The 19,849-nt window shown below is 40.1% G+C and overlaps 2 protein-coding genes across 2 annotated transcripts in view; one reads left to right on the top strand and one right to left on the bottom strand.

The window, feature by feature from the left end:
• The window catches only part of LOC135573325 (zinc finger protein 585B-like), an 88,674-nt gene that overhangs the window by 19,777 nt on the left and 49,048 nt on the right, over window positions 1–19,849 (top strand). The window lies entirely within an intron of this gene.
• On the bottom strand, window positions 858–19,819 carry LOC135573331 (gastrula zinc finger protein XlCGF28.1-like). The gene is made up of 3 exons (XM_065022344.1): window positions 19,716–19,819; window positions 16,034–16,282; window positions 858–5,822 (listed from the first exon to the last, which is right to left on the bottom strand). The coding sequence occupies exons 2-3, from the start codon at window positions 16,134–16,136 to the stop codon at window positions 4,591–4,593; spliced, it is 1,335 nt and encodes a 444-aa protein (XP_064878416.1). The 5' UTR covers window positions 16,137–16,282; window positions 19,716–19,819; the 3' UTR covers window positions 858–4,590.

Below are 19,849 nucleotides of genomic sequence, written 5' to 3'. Positions count from 1 at the left end.
GTCATTCTCTGGATTTATGGTGCTTTCAAGACAAGGTCGTAGCTGTAGAAAGAGGCCCGAGTTCCCAATTTACAATTCTGAGTTGGATGAAAGTTCAAAACGTATTTTCTCAGTCATAGCTTGTGTTTCCCCAAGTTCCCAGTTGTTTTGAACTCACACAAGTCAGATTTTGCAGTACCGAGTTAAGTTGATTTGAGCGTGGCACAAATCAAGCTCCATTGACAGCATGGCCAATGTTGAATGTTTACAGTTTTAAACTAGGAAAAGAGCCCCTTAATCTTAGACTTGGGACCACACAGCCACTCCAATGAATAGTAGGCTAATGATTGCTTTGCAATGCTTGCAGTTAGCCACTGATTCCTTCCAAACCAATCATTGTTGAATTTGCAATTTGTTGTGTGATGTTTATGTCCAACGGCCGATGAGCACCGACACATTTTATCTAAAATTTCTCATTATTTCTCTTCATAAGACAAAGATTAAAAAGGATTTGCCAGTAGACTGTCGACTTGATTCATGATGATGACTGCTAGCTCAGATGTTGAAAGTATGATGCTGACATGATCAGTCCAAACAAAGCGACTGTAGATACATGATTTGAAGTTATTCTATCTGTGGACAATGACCTTAAGCCTTCTTGGATGGGCACTTCTAATGTAACTCTATGGCAGCACCCAAGGGGCTTGAATTTTCCATTTCAACCCTTAGACTTGGCAGTGACGTATTGTCCCCATGAATGACAGAACACTGAGCCGATCACGGCGCAAAGCTCCCTATTTTCTGCGGGCTTACCCCACCTCCACAGAAGGCTGAAGACCTGCATTTTGGAGCTGCCTTACTCAAGAAAACCAAATAGACCATGTTTGTATGCGGCTTTATTAACAAGTCAATAACACGTTTTTTTTACATTGTTTGCAAACAGATACTTTATTTTCTCACTGTTTTATTGCTAAAACTGTGGTGCTCAAAACAGGTGGCTCACCTGCCCTGAATGATGGGTCTCCACTGAACTTATGTAGAACACTGCAGTCCGTCTGGGTGTTTAACCTTCCCAAGATCCCCCATGTCACCCTGCTCCTCCGTACATTCCACTGGCTACCAGTCGAAGCTCACATCCACTACAAGACAATGGTGCTTAATTACGGTGCAGCAAGAGGAACTGCCCCATCTCTACTTTCAGGCTCAAACCTTGTATCCCAACCCAAGCACTCAGTTCTGCCACCTCTGGTCTCATGGCCGTCCCACTGCTACAGGAGGTCATGCTCCCTCTCAGCCCAGTCAAAGCACTTCTCTGTCCTGGTACCCCAATGGTGGCACCAGCTTCCTTCTGGTGCTGGTGGCACCAGCTTCCACTTAGCTTCCTTCTGATGCTAAGGACAGCAGAGTCCGTCAGAGAACCATTCATACTGTCAAATCTAATATGAAGAACTGAATACAACCATAAGAACCATTCATACTGTCAGATCTAATATGAAGAACTGAATACAACCATAAGAACCATTCATACTGTCAGATCTAATATGAAGAACTGAATACTAAAGAGAAGAAGAGGTTGACCAGTACATATTCATGTAACTTTATTTTTCATTGGCAGATCAATAAAGTTTGCTTCAATGCAGTTATCCAAGCACATTCATGATCAGTAACTAAAATAACGAATCTAGTTTTAAAGACAATTAATAAACACACGTATTCATTTGTATCATCAAATAAAGTTGTAAAACACCCCCCCCCCCAAACTAGTGGTGAAAAGTGATCATCACACCATCTCTATCTGATACATGTTAGGGGCGGAAGGTAGCCTAGTGGTTAGAGCATTGGGTCAGTAACCAAAAGGTTGCTAAATCGAATCCCCGAGCTGACAAGGTAAAAATCTGTTGTTCTGCCTCTGAACAAGGCAGTTAACCCACTGTTCCAAGGCCATCATTGTAAATAAGAATTTGTTCTTAACTGACTTGCCTAGTTCAATAGAGGTTCAATAAAAAAAGTGTACACTTGCTCCTTCCCACAGAATACTGTAGAGGGACAACCTGGTCTCAGAGCAAAACATATTATATATTACAAAAACATCCGTGCCACTCCATTTAGTATGGATTTCACATGACTGGGCATGGGCTCAGCCATGGGTGGGACTTGGGAGGGCATAGGCCCACTTGGGAGCCAGCCCCGGCCAATCAGAATGAGTTTTTCCCCTCAAAAGGTCTTGATTACAGATAGAAATACTACTCAGCCCCTCCTCCCCACCACCTCAGACAATCCTGCAGGTGAAGAGGTCCTGGGCTGCCGTGGTTACATGTGATCTGCAGTTGTGAGGCCGGTTGGATGTCCTGCCAAATTCTCTAAAAGGACGTTAGAGGTGGCTAATGGTAGAGATATAAATATTGAGTTCTCTGGCAACAGCTCTGGTGGACATTCCTGCAGTCATCATGAGAATTGCACATTCCCTTAACTTGAGACATCTGTGATATTGTGTTGTGTGGCCTTTTATTGTCCCCCAGCACAAGGTGCACCTGTGTAATGACCATGCTGTTTTATCAGCATCTTGATATGCCACACCTGTCAGGTGGATGGATTATCTTGACAAAGGCTGAAATGCTCACTAACAGTATATATAAACAAAGTTGTGCACAACATTTGAGAGACATTAGCTTTTTGTGCTGGATCTTTTTATTTCAGCTCATGAAACCAACACTTTACATGTTTAGTTTATATTGGAGGTCCAATGTAATGTAACCTAACATAGATTAGGGCCTCATTTATTTCAATTGACTGATTTCCTTATACAAACTGTAAATCTTTGAAATTGTTACGTTTAGATTGTTGTTCAGTATAATACGACTTGGAGGACGTATCGTATGTGAATTACAATTCATATGTTATTTTACGCATTGCTATTCATACAATATGTTACGAACTTGTAATATGTAAGATATGTTACCAATTCCAATTTGTTGTTGCTGACGTTAGCTTGGTTAGGGGTGAGGGGTTTAAATAGAGTTAAATGGGTTTAGGAGAAAGGGTAGCTAACATGCTAAGTAATAGCTAAAAAGTAGTAAGTAGTTGCCAAGTTGGCAATTAGCTAAAATGCCTCCATGATGAGATTCAAACACTCAACCTTTGGCATGACGTTTGAGTTTACACACCCACCCTTCCACGGAGCAGGAGTAAGGCTTCTCTCCTACGTGTAAACGTTGGTGTGTTTTTAAGCTGCCCAGTTGAAACTCTCCCTACAGACAGAGTCAGACCAGGCTGAGAGGGAAGCAGTACCACCCAGTCAATTGGCAGACTAGTGTTTGTTTTCAAAATGAGAAGAATAACAGAGGGTATTCAACACCAAGTGCAAATCTTTACAGTAGAAGCCAACAAAACACACCAAAACTGACAAGGTGCAAAGTAAAGAGAGGCTAAAATTCTATAACGCTCCCTTTCCTCTGCACAGTTCTCTCACAGTGAGAACCAATAGGATTACAGTGTTCTACGCTTTCTTCATTTGATCCAATTACAACTTCTTTTATGAGATGAGAATTAAGTGATGGAGTGACTTTATTCTTAGCTGGTCAGAGAACCGATGAGGCTTTTCTCCTTAACCTCACTAGGGTAGGGGTCACTATTTTCACCTCCGGATTAAAAGCGTTCCCAAAGTAAACTGCCTGCTACTCAGGACCAGAAGCTAGGAAATGCATACAATTAGTAGAATTGGAAAGACAACACTCCAAAGTTTCTAAAACGTAAAAAATATTGTCTGTGAGTATAACAACTGAAAAGGCAGGCAAAAACATGAGGAAAATTCATCCAGGAAGTGCCATTATTTTGAAATGGCTGTTTTTCCAATGAAAGCCTATCCACCATTTAAAGGGATAAGACCCAGATTCCGTTCCCTATGGCTAACACTAGATGTGAACAGTCTTTAGACATTGTTTCAGGCTTGTATTCTGAAAAATGAGGGAGAATGACCACATTGAGTCAGTGGATAGTGGGATGTCCCCAGAGCTGGGTCCTGCAGAGAGCACCTTTCTTGTTTTTATTTTATATTGACGACGCTGTTGCCAGTTGAAATATTATCGATTATTTAGGCTAAAAACAACCTGAGGATTGATTATAAACATCGTTTTACATGTTTCTACAAACTTTACGGATACTATTTGGAATTTGTCTGCCTCTTGTGACCGCATTTGAGCCATTGGATTACAGAACAAAATGTGCCAACAAAATGGAGGTTTCAAGATATAAAGAGGGACTTTATCGAACAAAATGAACATTTATTGTGTAACTGGGAGTGTTGTGCAATCATATGAAGATCATCATATTTCTGACTTTCGTGACTAGTCTACTTGGCTGGTAACTGTATGTAATGTTTTGTGTGTTGAGTGCCGTCCTCAGATAATGGCATGGTTGGCTTTCGCCTTAAAGCCTTTTTGAAATCTGACATGGCGGCTAGATTAACAAGAAGTTAAGCTTTATTTTGATGTATTACACTTGTGATTTCATGAAATGTAAATATTTATAGTAATTAAATTTGAATTGGTCACTCTGCAATTTCACCGGATGTTGACCAGGTGGGACGCAACCGTCCCAGGTACCCACATGAAGTTAATGTATACGTTGGTGTGTTTTTAAGTTGCTCTGGTGAGAGAAACTCTTCCCACAGTCAGAGCAGACGTAAGGCTTCTCTCCTGTGTGTGTTCTCTGATGTACTTTTAGCTCATTTGATGTTTTAAAACATTTTCCACAGTCAGAGCAGGAATAAGGCTTCGCTCCTGTGTGTATACGTTGGTGTGTTTTTAAGGTGCCCAGCTGAGAGAAACTCGCCCCACAGTCAGAGCAGAAGAAAGGCTTCTCTCCTGTGTGTGTTCTCTGATGAACCTTTAGCTCATTTGATGTTTTAAAACGTTTTCCACAGTCAGAGCAGGAATAAGGCTTGTCTCCTGTGTGTGTTCTCTGGTGAACTTTTAGCTCATATAATGTTCGAAAACATTTTCCACAGTCAGAGCAGGAATAAGGCTTCTCTCCTGTGTGTGTTCTCTGATGAACTTTTAGCTGATTTAATGTTTTGAAGCATTTTCCACAGTCAGAGCAGACGTAAGGCTTCTCTCCTGTGTGTGTTCTCTGATGAACTTTTATCTCATATAATGTTCGAAAACATTTTCCACAGTCAGAGCAGGAATAAGGCTTCTCTCCTGTGTGTGTTCTCTGATGAACTTTTAGCTCATTTGATGTTTTGAAGCATTTTCCACAGTCAGAGCAGACGTAAGGCTTCTCTCCTGTGTGTGTTCTCTGGTGAACTTTTATCTCATATAATGTTCGAAAACAGTTTCCACAGTCAGAGCAGAAGTAAGGCTTCTCTCCTGTGTGAGCTCTCTGGTGAACTTTTAGCTCATTTGATGTTTTGAAGCATTTTCCACAGTCAGAGCAGGAATAAGGCTTCACTCCTGTGTGTATACGTTGGTGTGTTTTTAAGGTGCCCAGCTGAGAGAAACTCGCCCCACAGTCAGAGCAGAAGAAAGGCTTCTCTCCTGTGTGTGTTCTCTGATGAACTTTTAGCTGATTTGATGTTTTGAAGCATTTTCCACAGTCAGAGCAGACGTAAGGCTTCTCTCCTGTGTGTGTTCTCTGGTGAACCTTTATATGACCTAATGTTTTAAAACATTTTCCACAGTCAGAGCAGGAGTAAGGCTTCTCTCCTGTGTGTATTTTTAGGTGTATTTTTAGCTTTGATAGAAATGGGAAAATCTCTTCACAATGTGGGCAGTGATGAGACCTCTTAGCTCTCTGATCTTCCTGCTGTTGCTCTCTGGATGTGGAGAATGTCTCAACATGGTATCCTGTGTGAACATCAGAAAAAAACAGTCAGTTGGTGTGATATACATGTTAATCAAATGTATTTTATGAAGCACTTTTTACATCAGTAGTTGTCACAAAGTGCTTAACCTGTCTGGTTCAAATCCCATAATTAAAATTATTTTACACCATTTTAAAGATAAACTTCTTGTAAATCCAGCCACAGTGTTCGATTTCAAATAGGCTTTACGGCGAAAGCACACCAAACGATTATGTTAGGTCAGCACCTAGTCACAGAAAACCATACAGTCATTTTCCATCCAAGGAGAGGTCTCATAAAAGTCAGAAGTAGCGATTAAATTAATCACTAACCTTTGATGATCTTCATCAGATGGCACTCACAGGACTTCATGTTACACAATACATGTGTGTTTTGTTCGATAAAGTTAATCTTTATGTCCAAAAACCCCATTTGAAATTGGTGTGTTGTGTTCAGAAATGCATGGTCTCAAACAAACATCCGGTGAAAGTAAAGAGAGCCACATCAGAAATACTTATCATAAACATTGATAAAAGATACAAGTGTTAAACATACGAATACAGATAAACTTCCCCTTAACCTCTTACCTCTACCTGGGACGCTTGCGTCCCAACTAGAGCTCTGGAAATGCAAATGCGCTACGCTAAATGCTAATAGTATTAGTTAAAACTCAAAAGTTCATTAAAATACACATGCAGGGTATCAAATTAAAGCTACACTCGTTGTGAATCCAGGCAACAAGTCAGATTTTTAAAATGCTTTTCGGCGACAGCATGAGAAGCTATTATCTGATAGCATGCACCAATACACTACAACAGAAAAGCACAGCAGGGGACGTAAACAAAATAATTAGCATTTCGGCGTTACACAAACCGCACAATAAAATAGAAAACAGTCATTACCTTTCACCATCTTCTTTGTTGGCACTCCTAGATGTCCCATAAACACTATTGGGTCTTTATTTCGATATAAAGCCAAGATATCGTTATATGTAGACTGTGTGATAAACGAAAAAAACAGCGATTTCACAACGTAGTTTTTTTAAAATTCAAAAAGTAGACGATAAACTTTCCAAAACACTTAAAATACGTTTGTAATGCTACTTTAGGTATTAGTAAACGTTAATAAGCGATAAAAATCATCCGTAGGCGATGTACATTCATTAGCTGTCGTCTTGGAAAAAAATTCAGGAGAGAGCTCTTCCGGAATGATCTGGGCGGAGACCGGAGGTACGTCGTGCCCCTCTTTCGGTTCAACCAAGAATCAAAGAGGATTAAATTCACAAGATACTCGACTGCATGGGGATGCTGTGGGAGTTGAATGGTCGGTCTTATCTAATTCGGCTCACTGTTAACAATTGCTGGAAGTGGCGCAAGGATATTTATTTCCATTTTCTGTGATCAGGTTTTCCTGCGCATTCCGATGTAACGCACGTTATGTAATAGCCACAGTCGTGATTTAACCAGTTTTAAAAACGTCCGAGGGTTTCCTATACACACATTCTAACCATATGAACGTACTATATTCCTGGCATGAGTAGCAGGGCGCTGAAATGTTGCGCGATTTTTAACAAAATGTTCAAAAAAGTAGAGGGTAGGAGCAACTAGTTAATGCAACCGCTGTGTCAGATTTCAAAAAGGCTTTACGGCGAAAGCACACTGCGATTATGTTAGGTCAGCGACTAGACACAGAAACCCATACAGCCATTTTCCAACCAAGGAGAGGTTCACAAAAGTCAGAAATAGCATTAAAATTAATCACTTACCTTTGATGATCTTCATCTGGTGGCACTCCCAGGTCTCCATGTTAGACAACAAATGTCTGTTTTCTTCGATAAAGTTCATCTTTATGTCCAAATACCTCCGTTTTGTTGGTGCGTTTAGTTCAGAAATCCAAAGGCACAATAAGCACTCTCGAAAAGTAATAAAACACAATAAAAGATGGTAGAAACTAGTCAAACAATGTTTAAAATCAATCTTCAGGTTGCTTTTGTCATAAATAATCAATAATATTTCAACCGGACAAAAGCTTCGTCAATGGAAAAAGGTAAACAAGAAATGCGCGCTCTCGATCATGTGTCTGGCTCATATGGATGGAAATTTACACTGTCCTCTCATTGAAAGCGGTGTATCTCCCTCATTTTTCAGAGTAAAAGCCTGAAACAATGCCTAAAGACTGGTCACATGTTGAGGAAGCCATAGAGATCTGAAACAATGCCTAAAGACTGGTCACATGTTGAGGAAGACATATTTCCACTGGGTCTTTGTATGGTGGATAGGCTTTCAATGGAAAAACAGCCTTTCAAAATAATAGTACTTCCTGGTTGGATTTCTCTGGCTTTCGCCTGCCATATCAGTTCTGTTATACTCAGACATTATTTTAACATTATTTTAACAGTGTTTTCTATCCAAATCAAGTAATTATATGCATATCCTAGCTTATGGGCCCAAGTAGCAGGCAGTTTAATTTGGGCACGCTTTTCATCTAAAATTCCAAATGCTGCCCCCTACCCTAGTGAAGTTAACTTCTTTGGGGTAGGGGGCAGTATTGGGTAGCTTGGATGAAAAACGTGCCCAAATTAAGCTGCCTGCTACTCAGCCGAAAAAGCTAGAATATGCATATAAATAGAACATTTGGATAGAAAACAATCTGAAGTTTCTAAAACTGTTTGAATGATGTCTGTGAGTATAACAGAACTCATTTGGCAGGCAAAATCCTGAGAAAAATCCTACCAGGAAGTGGGAAATCTGAGGTTTGTACTTATTCAACTCAACTCCTATTGAAGATACTGTGTGATGTTAGTTATTTTTAACTTCCCAAGGCTTCCACGAGATGTCAACAGTATTTAGAACCTGTTTTGAGGATTCTACTCTAAAGCTCATAAGGGCTCTATGAGTGAGTGGTCTGGCAGAGTGCCACAGCCTTGGTCTGGCGCGCTCACGTGAAAGGTAGCTACGTTCCACTTCATTTGTACAGACAAAGGAATTGTCCGGTTGGAACATTAATGAAGATTTATGTTAAAAACGCCCAAAAGATTGATTCTAAACATCGTTTGACATGTTGCTACGGACTGTTTAGATTGTCGGTTTAGATTGTGTATTGAACGCGCCAACAAAAGGAGCTATTTTGAAATAAATTATGTACATTATCGAACAGAACAAGCACTTATTGTGGACCTGGGATTCCTGGGAGTGCATTCTGATGAAGATCATCAAAGGTAAGTGAATATTTATCATGTTATTCTGACATCTCTGACTCCAACATGGCAGACATTTGTTTGGCTTGATTTTGTTGTCTGAGCGCCGTACTCAGATTATGCTTTTTTGGTAAAGTTTTTTTGAAATCGGACACAGCGGTTGCATTAAGGAGAAGTGTATCAATAATTCCGTGCATAATTATTGTATTTTCATCAACATTTATTATGAGCATTTCTGTAATTGATGTGGCTTTCTGCAAAAATCTCTGGATGTTTTGGAACTACTGAACGTAACGCTCTATGTAAACTCAGATTTTTGGATATAAATATGAACTTTACCGAACAAAACATACATTTATTGTGTGACATGATGTCCGAGGAGTGTCATCTGATGAAGATCATCAAAGGTAAGTGATTAATTTTATCGATATTTCTGCTTTTTGTGACTCCACTCTTTGGTTGGAAAATGGCTGAATGCTTTCTGTGACTTGGCTCTGACCTAACATAACGATATGTTCTGCTTTTGCCGAAAAGCGTTTTTGAAATCGGACACTGTGGTTGGATTAACGAGAATTTTATCTTTAAAATGGTGTAAAATACTTGTATGTTTGAGGAATATTAATTATGGGATTTCTGTTGTTATGAATTTGGCAACCTGCAGTTTCACTGGCAGTTGAAAGGTGGGACGCTTGCGTCCCAAACGGTCCCAGAGAGGTTAACAGAAACCCAGCCTAAAATCCCCAAAGAGCAAGCAATGCAGATGTAGAAGCACGGTGGCCACAAAAAAACTCCCTAGAAAGCAGGAAGAAACCGAGAGAGGAACCAGGCTCAGAGTGGTGACCAGTCCTCTTCTGGCCATACCGGGGGACAGAGCAGAGTGGTTTGAGCAACCGAAAGGTTGCAAGATTGAATCCCCGAGCTGACAAGGTAAAAATCTGTCGTTCTGCCCCTGAACAAGGCAGTTAACCCAATGTTCCGAGGCCGTCATTGAAAATAAGAAATTGTTCTTAACTGACTTGCCTATATCCAAACGCTAGCAGGACACCGACGACAACATCCGCTGAAATTGCAGAGCGCGAAATTCAAAATCAAAAATTGGAATATTAAAAATTCATGAAAATAGAAGTGTCTTACATAATTTAAAAGATTCTTATTAATCCAACTGCGTTGTCAGATTTGAAAAAGGCTTTACGGAGAAAGCATACCATGCGATTATCTGAGGACAGCACCCCACATCAAAATACTTTTTCAACCAGCACAGGTGTCACAAAATCACAGACAGCAATTTAAAAAATCACTTACCTTTGAAGATCTTCCTCTGATTGCAATCCCAAGGGCCCCAGCTACACAATGAATGGTAGTTTTGTTCGATAATGTCCTTCATTATATCCCAAAAATATCAGTTTAGATGGCGCGCTTGATTCAGTAGGTCACTCGTTTCAACATGCACACAAACGAATCCTAAAGGTTACCGCTAAAGATCGTCCAAAAAAGTCAAACGACGTTTCTAATTCATCTTCAGGTATCATAATATGTAAATAATATTTAAGATGGAGAATAGTGTGTTCAATAGCAAAGATAAATAAGAAGAGCGCACTCTCGTTGATGCGGGCAACGACTACTTTTCGAAATGGGGGACATCTTGGAAAAACTACAAATACAAATTTTTCAAAAAACAAGCATGAAACCCTTTCTAAAGACTGTTGACATCTAGTGAAAGCCATAGGAACTGCAATCTGGGTCCTATCTATTTGTAAATCCCATAGGCAAGCATTGAAAAAACCGGTGAGCTCAAAAAATAAATATTCCGGATGGATTTTCCTCAAGGTTTTCGCCTGCCATATCAATTCTGTTATACCCACAGACATTATTTTTACAGTTTTAGAAACTTCAGAGTGTTTTCTATCCAATGCTGTCAAGTATATGCATATCCTAGCTTCTGGGCAGTTTACTTTGGGCACGTCAATCATCGGAAATTCCGGACAATAACCAGTATGCTAAGAAAGTTAAATAAAGGTAAAAAATTGTTTAAAAAAAAAATACACTACCATAAGTGGTGAAATAAATGAATAAATTCTAAAGTTACAAATGTCCATGTTTTTGAAAGAATAGCACATTTTTTGTCGAATCAAAGTGATCAGAAATACAGTCTAGACATTGTTAATGTTGTAAATGACTATTGTAGCTGGAAACGGCTGAAGATCTCGTACAATGCTGTGTACTACTCTCTTCACAGAACAGCGCAAACAGTCTCTAACCAGAATGAATAGTGTCTAGAAGGCCAGCATCCCGGAGTCGCCTCTTCACTGTTGACATTGAGACTGGTGTTTTGCGGGTACTATTTAACTTCTTGCGTCGAGCCAACCCGGATCCGGGATCGTGACTACAGCCTCAAGCCCATTACCATAACGCAACGTTAACTATTCATGAAAATCGCAAATGAAATGAAATCAATATGCTAGCTCTCATTAACAACACTGTCATCTCAGATTTTCAAAAATATGCTTCTCAACCATAGCAAAACTAGCATTTAGCATTAGCATTTAGCATTAGCATTAGCAGGCAACATTTTCACAAAAACCAGAAAAACATTCAAATAAATCATTTACCTTTGAAGAACTTTGGATGTTTTCAATGAGGAGACTCTCAGTTAGATAGCAAATGTTCAGTTTTCCTGAAAGATTATTTGTGCAGGAGAAATCGGTCCGTTTTCTGCGTCATGTTTGGCTAATAAAAAACCCCGAAAATTCAGTTATAAAAACGCAGAACTTTTTCCAAAATAACTCCATAATATCGACTGAAACATGGCAAACGTTGTTTAGAATCAATCCTCAATGTGTTTTTCTACATATCTCTTCAAAGATATATCGTTCGTGGAAGTGTGCTTTCACCTCTGTATCCCATGTGAAAATGCATGCAGCTGAGAATTACGCAGCAATTTCGACAAAGGACACGGGGCAGACCCCTGGCAAATGTAGTGTCTTATGGCCAATCTTCCAATGATATGCCTACAAATACGTCACAATGCTGCAGACATCTTGGACGAACGGCAGAGAGCATAAGCTCGTTCATGGCACATTCACAGCCATATAAGGAGACCATAGAAAAACAGAGCCTCAAGAATTCTGCTCATTTCCTGTTTGAGGTTTCATCTTGGTTTCGCCTGTAGCATGAGTTCCGTGGCACTCACAGATAATATCTTTGCAGTTTTGAAAACGTCAGAGTGTTTTCTTTCCAAAGCTGCCAATTATATGCATAGTCGAGCATCTTTTCGTGACAAAATATTGCGCTTAAAACGGGAACGTTTTTTAATCCAATAATGAAATAGCGCCCCCATAGCTTCAACTGGTTAATGAAGCTGCCAGTTGAGGACTTGTGAGACGTCTGTTTCTCAAACTAGACACTCTAAAATACTTGTCCTCTTGCCCAGTTGTGCACCGGGGCCTCCCACTCCTCTTTCTATTCTGGTTAGAGCCAGTTTGCACTGTTCTGTGAAGGGAGTAGGACACAGAACTGCACGAGATCTTCAGTTTCTTGGAAATTTCTCACATGGAATAGCCTTCATTTCTCAGAACAAGAATAGACTGACGACTTTCAGAAGAAAGGTCTTTGTTTCTGGCCATTTTGAGCCTGTAATCGAACCGACAAATGACCCAGATACTCAACTAGTCTAAAAAAGACTGTTTTATTGCTTCTTTTATCAGCACCACAGTTTTCAGCTGTGCTAACATAATTGCAAAAGGGTTTTGTAATGATCAATTAGCCCTTTAAAATGATAAACTTGGATTAGCTAACACAACATGCCATTGGATCACAGGAGGTATGGTTGCTGATAATGGGCCTCTGTACACCTATGTAGATATTCCATTTTTTTAAATCATCCGTTTCCAGCTACAAAAGTCATTTACAACATTAACAACGTCTACACTGTATTAATGGTCAATTTGATGTTATTTTAATGGACAAAAAAACATACTTTTCTTTCAAAAACAAGGACATTTCTAAGTGACCCTAAACTTTTCAACGGTAGTGTATGTATTCATTTCAGTAGGCTGTATGGGAAGGGGAATCAAACTATTCTAAAACTGGGTAGGAGTCAAAAACTAATAAGAGGCAAAAGTGGTGAAAATGATGAGCTATACCATCCTCCACTCAACATCACAAGGGTGATAGTAGAATTTGTGTTTAAAGTAATGACTAAGATATTTCACCCTGAAAATGTATCACTGTGTGTAGAAAAGGCCCATGGAGTTGGTGGAATAACTTTAATTCATTGCCATTTACTCTAGGCCAGGGTCCTTTAATTAGGTCAGGTGGAAATGAACAGATCTCAATCCATAAAAGGAGGAAACTGCCTGATCTGCTGCTTTCTCTTCCTTATGTCCAATCCAGAAGTTCTGTGCATCCATGAATCCACACTACTCAGTAAATATACCACTTTATGGTTAAAGGAATTCCTGCCTCAGTCTCATCCATTCCTCTGTCACCTGACACGTGACCACCTGTTCACCTTCACTGTCAGTCATCCGACCTGTCCAACTACCCACACAGATTCCACTAATCTTTCACTGTGTGTGAAATCCATTAGACACATAAGACTATAAGTTGGTAATGTGTGCAGCGTTGGCAGGATATATTTAGAACATTGTGTTCCTTACAGGACATTCTGTCCCCACCCGGAGAGTGGAGAAACTGTTAGGCTTGCAGAAAATCATGAAACATGTTGCAGAATATGATAAACAATGTAAGTGTACAGTGGAACAATACAGCCATCCTAAAGTGGGGTGGGGTTCTCGACTGATGTGTGTATAAAAGATGGGCTCTGAACTTGAGAGGGCAGAGCTCTCTGAATAAAGAACTGATCATTTGTATGCTGGGACTCTGTTTATTAAAACTTAGAGCCTTACAACCTCTAGGATACAGATGGAGTTATACAATAGTTCAGTTAGAACATTGGGATAGAAATTCTCGTGACAAAGGGGATTAGTAACTACACAGACTCATTTCATAGAACTTCAAAACACTGGCAGTTTGTCTACTCCACTTCTTTAGTCTACACTCTGATCACTCCAGATAGCCCAGTGAATAAAACAAATGCTGACAATACTGTTGTCATCCATACAAGTCTTAGCAGCATGAAATAACGTCTACAATGCATTCAAAAAGTATTCAGACCCCTTGGCTTTTTGTTACATTACATTTTTTTTTCACAATTACACACTTACAAAAACAGTTTTTTCTAGAAATCAATGAAATATAAAATTATCATATCCCCCCGATAATAAAACATTCACAATACCCATAATGACAAGGGCAAAAACAGGTTTTTAGAAATAACTGAAATATTACATTTATGTAAGTATTCAGACCCTTTACACAATAGTTAGTTGAAGCACCTTTGGCATCGATTACAGCCTTGAGTCTTGTTGGGTATGAAGCTACAAGCTTGGCACAATTGTATTTGGGGAGTTTCTCCCATTCTTCTCTGCAGATCCTCTCTCATGGCCAGGTTTGCTCTTCTTGGCATTCAGGCCAAAGAGTTCAATCTTCTCATCAGACCAGAGAATCTTGTTTCTCATGGTCAGAGTCCTTTAGGTGCCTTTTGGCAAATTCCAAGTGGACTGTCATGTGCCTTTTACTGAGGAGTGGCTTCCGTCTGGGCACTCTACCATAAAGACATGATTAGTGGAGTCCTGCCGAGATGATTGTCCTTCTGGAAGATTCTCTCGTCTCCATAGAGGAACTCTGGAGCTCTGTCAGAGTGACCATCAGGGTTCTTGGCCACCTCCCTGACCAAGGCCCTTCTCCCCCGATTGCTCAGTTTGGCCGGGTGGCCAGCTCTAGGAAGAGTCTTGGTGGTTCCAAACTTCTTCCATTGAAGAATAATGGAGGCCTCTGTGTTCTTGGGACCTTTAATGCTGCAGAAATGTTTTGGTACCGGTCTCCAGATCTGTGCCGACACAATCCTGTCACGGAGCTCGACGGACAAATCCTTCCACCTCATGACTTGGTTTTAACTCTGACATGCACTGTCAACTGTGGGACCTGACATAGACAGGTGTGTGCCTGTCCAAATCATGTCCAATCAATTGAATTTACCACAGGTGGACTCCAAGTTGAAGAAACATCTCAAGGATCATCTCATAGCAAAGGGTCTGAAAACTTATGTAAATAAGCAATTTATTTTTTTTTTAATTACATTTGCAAGAATTTCTAAAAACCTGTTTTGGCTTTGTCATTATGGGATATTGTGTGTAGATTGACTGAGGAAAAACATGTAATCAATTTTAGAAGAAGGCTGTAATGTACCAAAATGGGAGAAATGGGAAGGGGTCTGACAGTGCCCTCGGAAAGTATTCAGACCCTTGACTTTTTCCACATTGTTATGTTACAGCCTAATTCTATAATTAATTTAAAAAAAAAAAATATCCTCAGCAATCTACACACAATACCCCATAATGACAAAGTGAAAACAGGTTTAGACATGTTTTGCAAATGTTTTATAAAAATTTTTAAAAAAATCAAATTGATCAGAAAACAAGAGACTCGGGCGGCAGATATTTCAGTTCAGATGCATCCTGTTTCCATTGATCATCCTTGAGATGTTTCTACAACTTGATTTATAAAAATTAAATATATATGTATCAGATATAAATCATCAGGATGTGGTAGTCTACTGGTTATGTTCAACACTTCTCCAATCGTCTGTGTTGAGATCTGATATTCTGTGCAGCAAACAAATTATAATTCAATATTGACAGTGATGATGCCATGGCCTTTGAAATGAGGTATGTATGCCTAACTTGGTGATTGAGGGTATTAAACATTTTCAACGTTCTTGAGACAATGTGTGGGCAAAGGCAGGCGGTAGTTTTTAAATGTTTTGCTTCGCTGTGAAGTCTTGAGTTGTTCAGGGATGTGTGATGTCAGAATTACAGAATTCAACCTAGCAATAGACTGGTCATAACTTATGGAGGTCTAATATATGAAGATAACTTATAGATAGAACCAGCTCTTACCATGACTAACAGTTGTCCTAATCTTCTCCTCCTCTTCTTCATCTTTAATGTTGACATTCAGCTCCAGTGTTTGACTGCAGTCTTCCAGCTTCACTGATGCCATCTCTGGATCCTGCAGTGCAAACTGGGCTCCACTGTCACAATCAGGACCCAGTGACTGTAGGTTTGGACTCAGTGTGGAAGGAGAGTGGCAGGCTGGGTTTGTCCTCACTGTTGATGTTACTGGCCTCAGACTTAATCTGAGTCGGTCTGTAGTAATAAAGACAAACGGACACAAAAGTTATTTTCTTGACAGTTCTGGCACTTTATTCTGTAAAAATATTTTCTTTTTTCTTGTTCAATTATCTAATTTCAGTAGATCAGGTAGCTAATCCTTGACAAAACATTCATTCACATTAGACACAAAGTACACATTTTAAATTGCACAACATAAGTGCACTTAATCTATAGTAGATTTCCTAAATTCACATAAATGCATAAATGACTCATAAACCATTCAGTACAAGATCCAGTATGTTTCAGGCAGCACTATGTACTATTTTCCTGAATAACCTTGTCTTCACTGTATTATTTCACTGAGACAACCCAAATCCAATTGTATTTCCCATTCACACCATATTCAGAATTATCAGGGGTATGAAGTACAGTGGCAAGTAAAATTCAAGGACTTTCAAGCACTAATATTTATTTACTTGAAGCCCCGTACAGGACCAGCCATGGAAGCTCTTCAGTGAAAACCCTTGAATTATAGATAAATATAGAAACAACTGAATGTGTCTGAATATTAGTACACATGTAAAGAACTGATAATCATTATATTCAGCTTCAAAACTGTAGAGCAACTGAAATGTTTCTCTCTGACAGGCACTACCTGCACTGAAGTCCATCGTTGATGCAGACCTCCTATGGTATCATGGAGGTCCACAAACAAATGTTTAAGGTCCATGTCTGTCTAATTCAGTACTAAGAAAATAAACCAAGAAATCCCTATTAACTTCTACCACACCCTCCCCTTCCCCAAAACCCTCCCACACCCCCAATAAACTATATCAATAGATCCCTTTCTGTGTTTGCAAACATTGGGGTCTTTATCATGCTGAGACAATCCACCCCAGAGTACCCAGCTTATCAAAAACCATCACTGACAGTAACATCTGTTACCCCCAACAACTCTGCTGCAGTTTACAAGAAAACTTTAAACCTGGTATTTCTGCTTTACACAATCCAAGTTCATGTTCTGTTGATAAGCTTACATATGAATGCTATGAAGTACGGGACCATTGTATTCACTATTACAGAATCCTTTGCCACAGCACATTTATGGGCTCAATCATTTCTGAACAGGCCTCTAAACCATGTCAGGACTAGTAGAAAGACCAGTCTGACAGTAGGTCCTCTTCACTGACAGGACCAGCCATGGAAGCTCCATCAGTCTGACAGTAGGTCCTCTTACTACGGGACCAGCCATGGAAGCTCCATCAGTCTGACAGTAGGTCCTCTTACTACGGGACCAGCCATGGAAGCTCCATCAGTCTGACAGTAGGTCCAGTCTTACTTACGGGACCATGCCATCATGAAGCTCCATCTCTGACATCTCTCTGCACCATGTCCACCAAATGCTGCTCTTTGTCCTCCACACAATTGCAACACTTAACTGTCACATTGCTCCAACATTTACTGTAATCATGTTCCCCACCACACTTGGCACATCTTTTCACTCAACAGCTACATGTCCCATTCTTTGGCATTTAAAAACACTGATGATTCACTGTTACTGCTCCAGTTTCAACTGTTCTGCCTGCTGTCATGGAACCCTGACCTGTTCACCGGATGTGCTACCTGTCCCAGACCATGCAGTTTTCAACTCTCTAGAGACAGCAGCGGTAGAGAAACTCTCAATGATCGGCTATGAAAAGCCAACTGACATTTACTCCTGAGGTGCTGACCTGTTGCACCCTCGACAACCACCATTATTATTTGACCCTGCTGGTCATCTATGAACATCTCCACCCAGCACAGCCAGAAGAGGACTGGCCACCCCTCATAGCCTGGTTCCTCTCAAGGTTTCTTCCTAGGTTCTGGCCTTTCTAGGGAGTTTTTCCTAGCCACTGTGCTTCTACACCTGCATTGCTTGCTGTTTGGGGTTTTAGGCTGCATTTCTGTACAGCACTTTGTGACATCAGCTGATGTAAGAAGGGCTTTATAAATACATTTGATTGGTTGATTGATGAGGCTGGGTCAAAATCACTGACATTGAAGCTAAGGAATCCTATTCTGTACTTTTCCAGACAAAACCTTCTAACACCTCAACAGCACTGATAAGCTTTCACTTCTTTAACCCTCTTTCCTACTGATCAACCTTTAGGCTTCAACCACTCTGTCTCCCTTCACATGGTCTTTAACAATATCATCCATGGACATAGATATTGGGACCTCAGAGATTATTACTCCCTTCAATGTAGCATCAGCTCCAGGGTCATGGCTTCTGAGCTTCGTCCCATTATGATTTTCCAATTGAAGAATCTTCCCTTGCTGAACCTGACCAGCACAAGATATTAACAATCTACCACTTTCAATGTTTTATTTCACCTTTATTTAACCAGGTAGGCTAGTTCAGAACAAATTCTCATTTACACGGCTGCATCCCAGTTTAACTTCACCTCTTTTTATGGCCTTGGTTCATCAGGGTGTGAATGAGGCCCTGTGGTCTCCTCAAACACCATCCCAACTTTCCACATTATTACTCTAGATCCCTACCTTGGGCCTCTAGTTACTATACTACATGCGCCTCTGCTTCCAGTATCATTATCTCTGTTCTTCCCACTACAGACCACTCACATACTAGGCCCTCATCCTCTCGCTCCATATCATCAGAACTGTCCCCCACATTGATCGCATTCCAGCGCAGCTGTTGCTTCTCAAACTCTCAATTTCCATTGTTTCAGGGGTGTCAAACTCATTCCATTGAGGGCCGAGTCTCCACAGGTTTTATTTTTTTCCCCATTTCAATTAGACACTAGATAATCAGATGAGAGTTCCTTCCTAATTAGTGACCTTAATTCATTAATCAAGTACAATGGTGGAGCTAAAACCCCGCATACACTTGGTCCTCCATGGAATGAGTTTGACAGGTGCTTCATCGCATTAATCGACTGCCATTACATGCAGTTGGCCTCTCTCTCCAAATGGTGAAGGATAACTTCAGTTAGCTTCTCTCTATTTTGACACTCCATCACACAGCCTCATGTCGCCATTTCACCACGAATAAACTCCTAGAAAAAAGACCCAAACCGTTCCCGCCATTTAACTTGCCTCGCGAGCTTTCATTAACGAAATAGTGCATGTAAACTCGCGAGAACAGGATGGTTCGGACGAGGCTATTTACCAGCTCATAAACAACATTTTACACAACACCAATAACATGTAAAAACGACCTCAAATAAGTGGAATCTTTATGAAATGACTTTCACGAAAGTATGTAAATACACTCAGATAAACCCAAAGTCTAGTTATGTGACTTGTAAAATATGTTTTAAACACGTTAAACACTCACTCGGTTTGACCCCAAAATAACACATACAAGTAAAACCATTACCAAACGTGATAATACCTTGACTGATTTGTTACCTATCGTATTATATATTCTCTCGACATTAGCAAGTTTAAACATGCTATTACATACCAACAATGATACATTTGAAACGGACACAACCACTATCGACCCAACAGCACAGTTCTGTCGTTTCGAACCGGAACTTCCTGTTCCCCACTACAACAGTGCATCAGCGTCATCTTCTTCTCTGGTATACTGACATT

Source organism: Oncorhynchus nerka, linkage group LG2, assembly GCF_034236695.1.
Source record: "Oncorhynchus nerka isolate Pitt River linkage group LG2, Oner_Uvic_2.0, whole genome shotgun sequence".
In the NCBI taxonomy this organism is placed as follows: Eukaryota; Metazoa; Chordata; class Actinopteri; order Salmoniformes; family Salmonidae; genus Oncorhynchus; species Oncorhynchus nerka.
Note: the sequence above shows the minus strand (reverse complement) of the source record. Positions and strands in the feature narration are given on the sequence as shown.

Excerpts from the sequence above, each read along its gene's own strand:
- LOC135573331 (XM_065022344.1), bottom strand. The coding sequence starts at position 16,136 with ATGGCATCAGTGAAGCTGGAAGACTGCAGTCAAACACTGGAGCTGAAT. Across the intron at positions 5,823-16,033 it reads TAGGACAACTGTTAGTCATG|GATACCATGTTGAGACATTC; the intron begins GTAAGAGCTGGT and ends ATGTTCACACAG.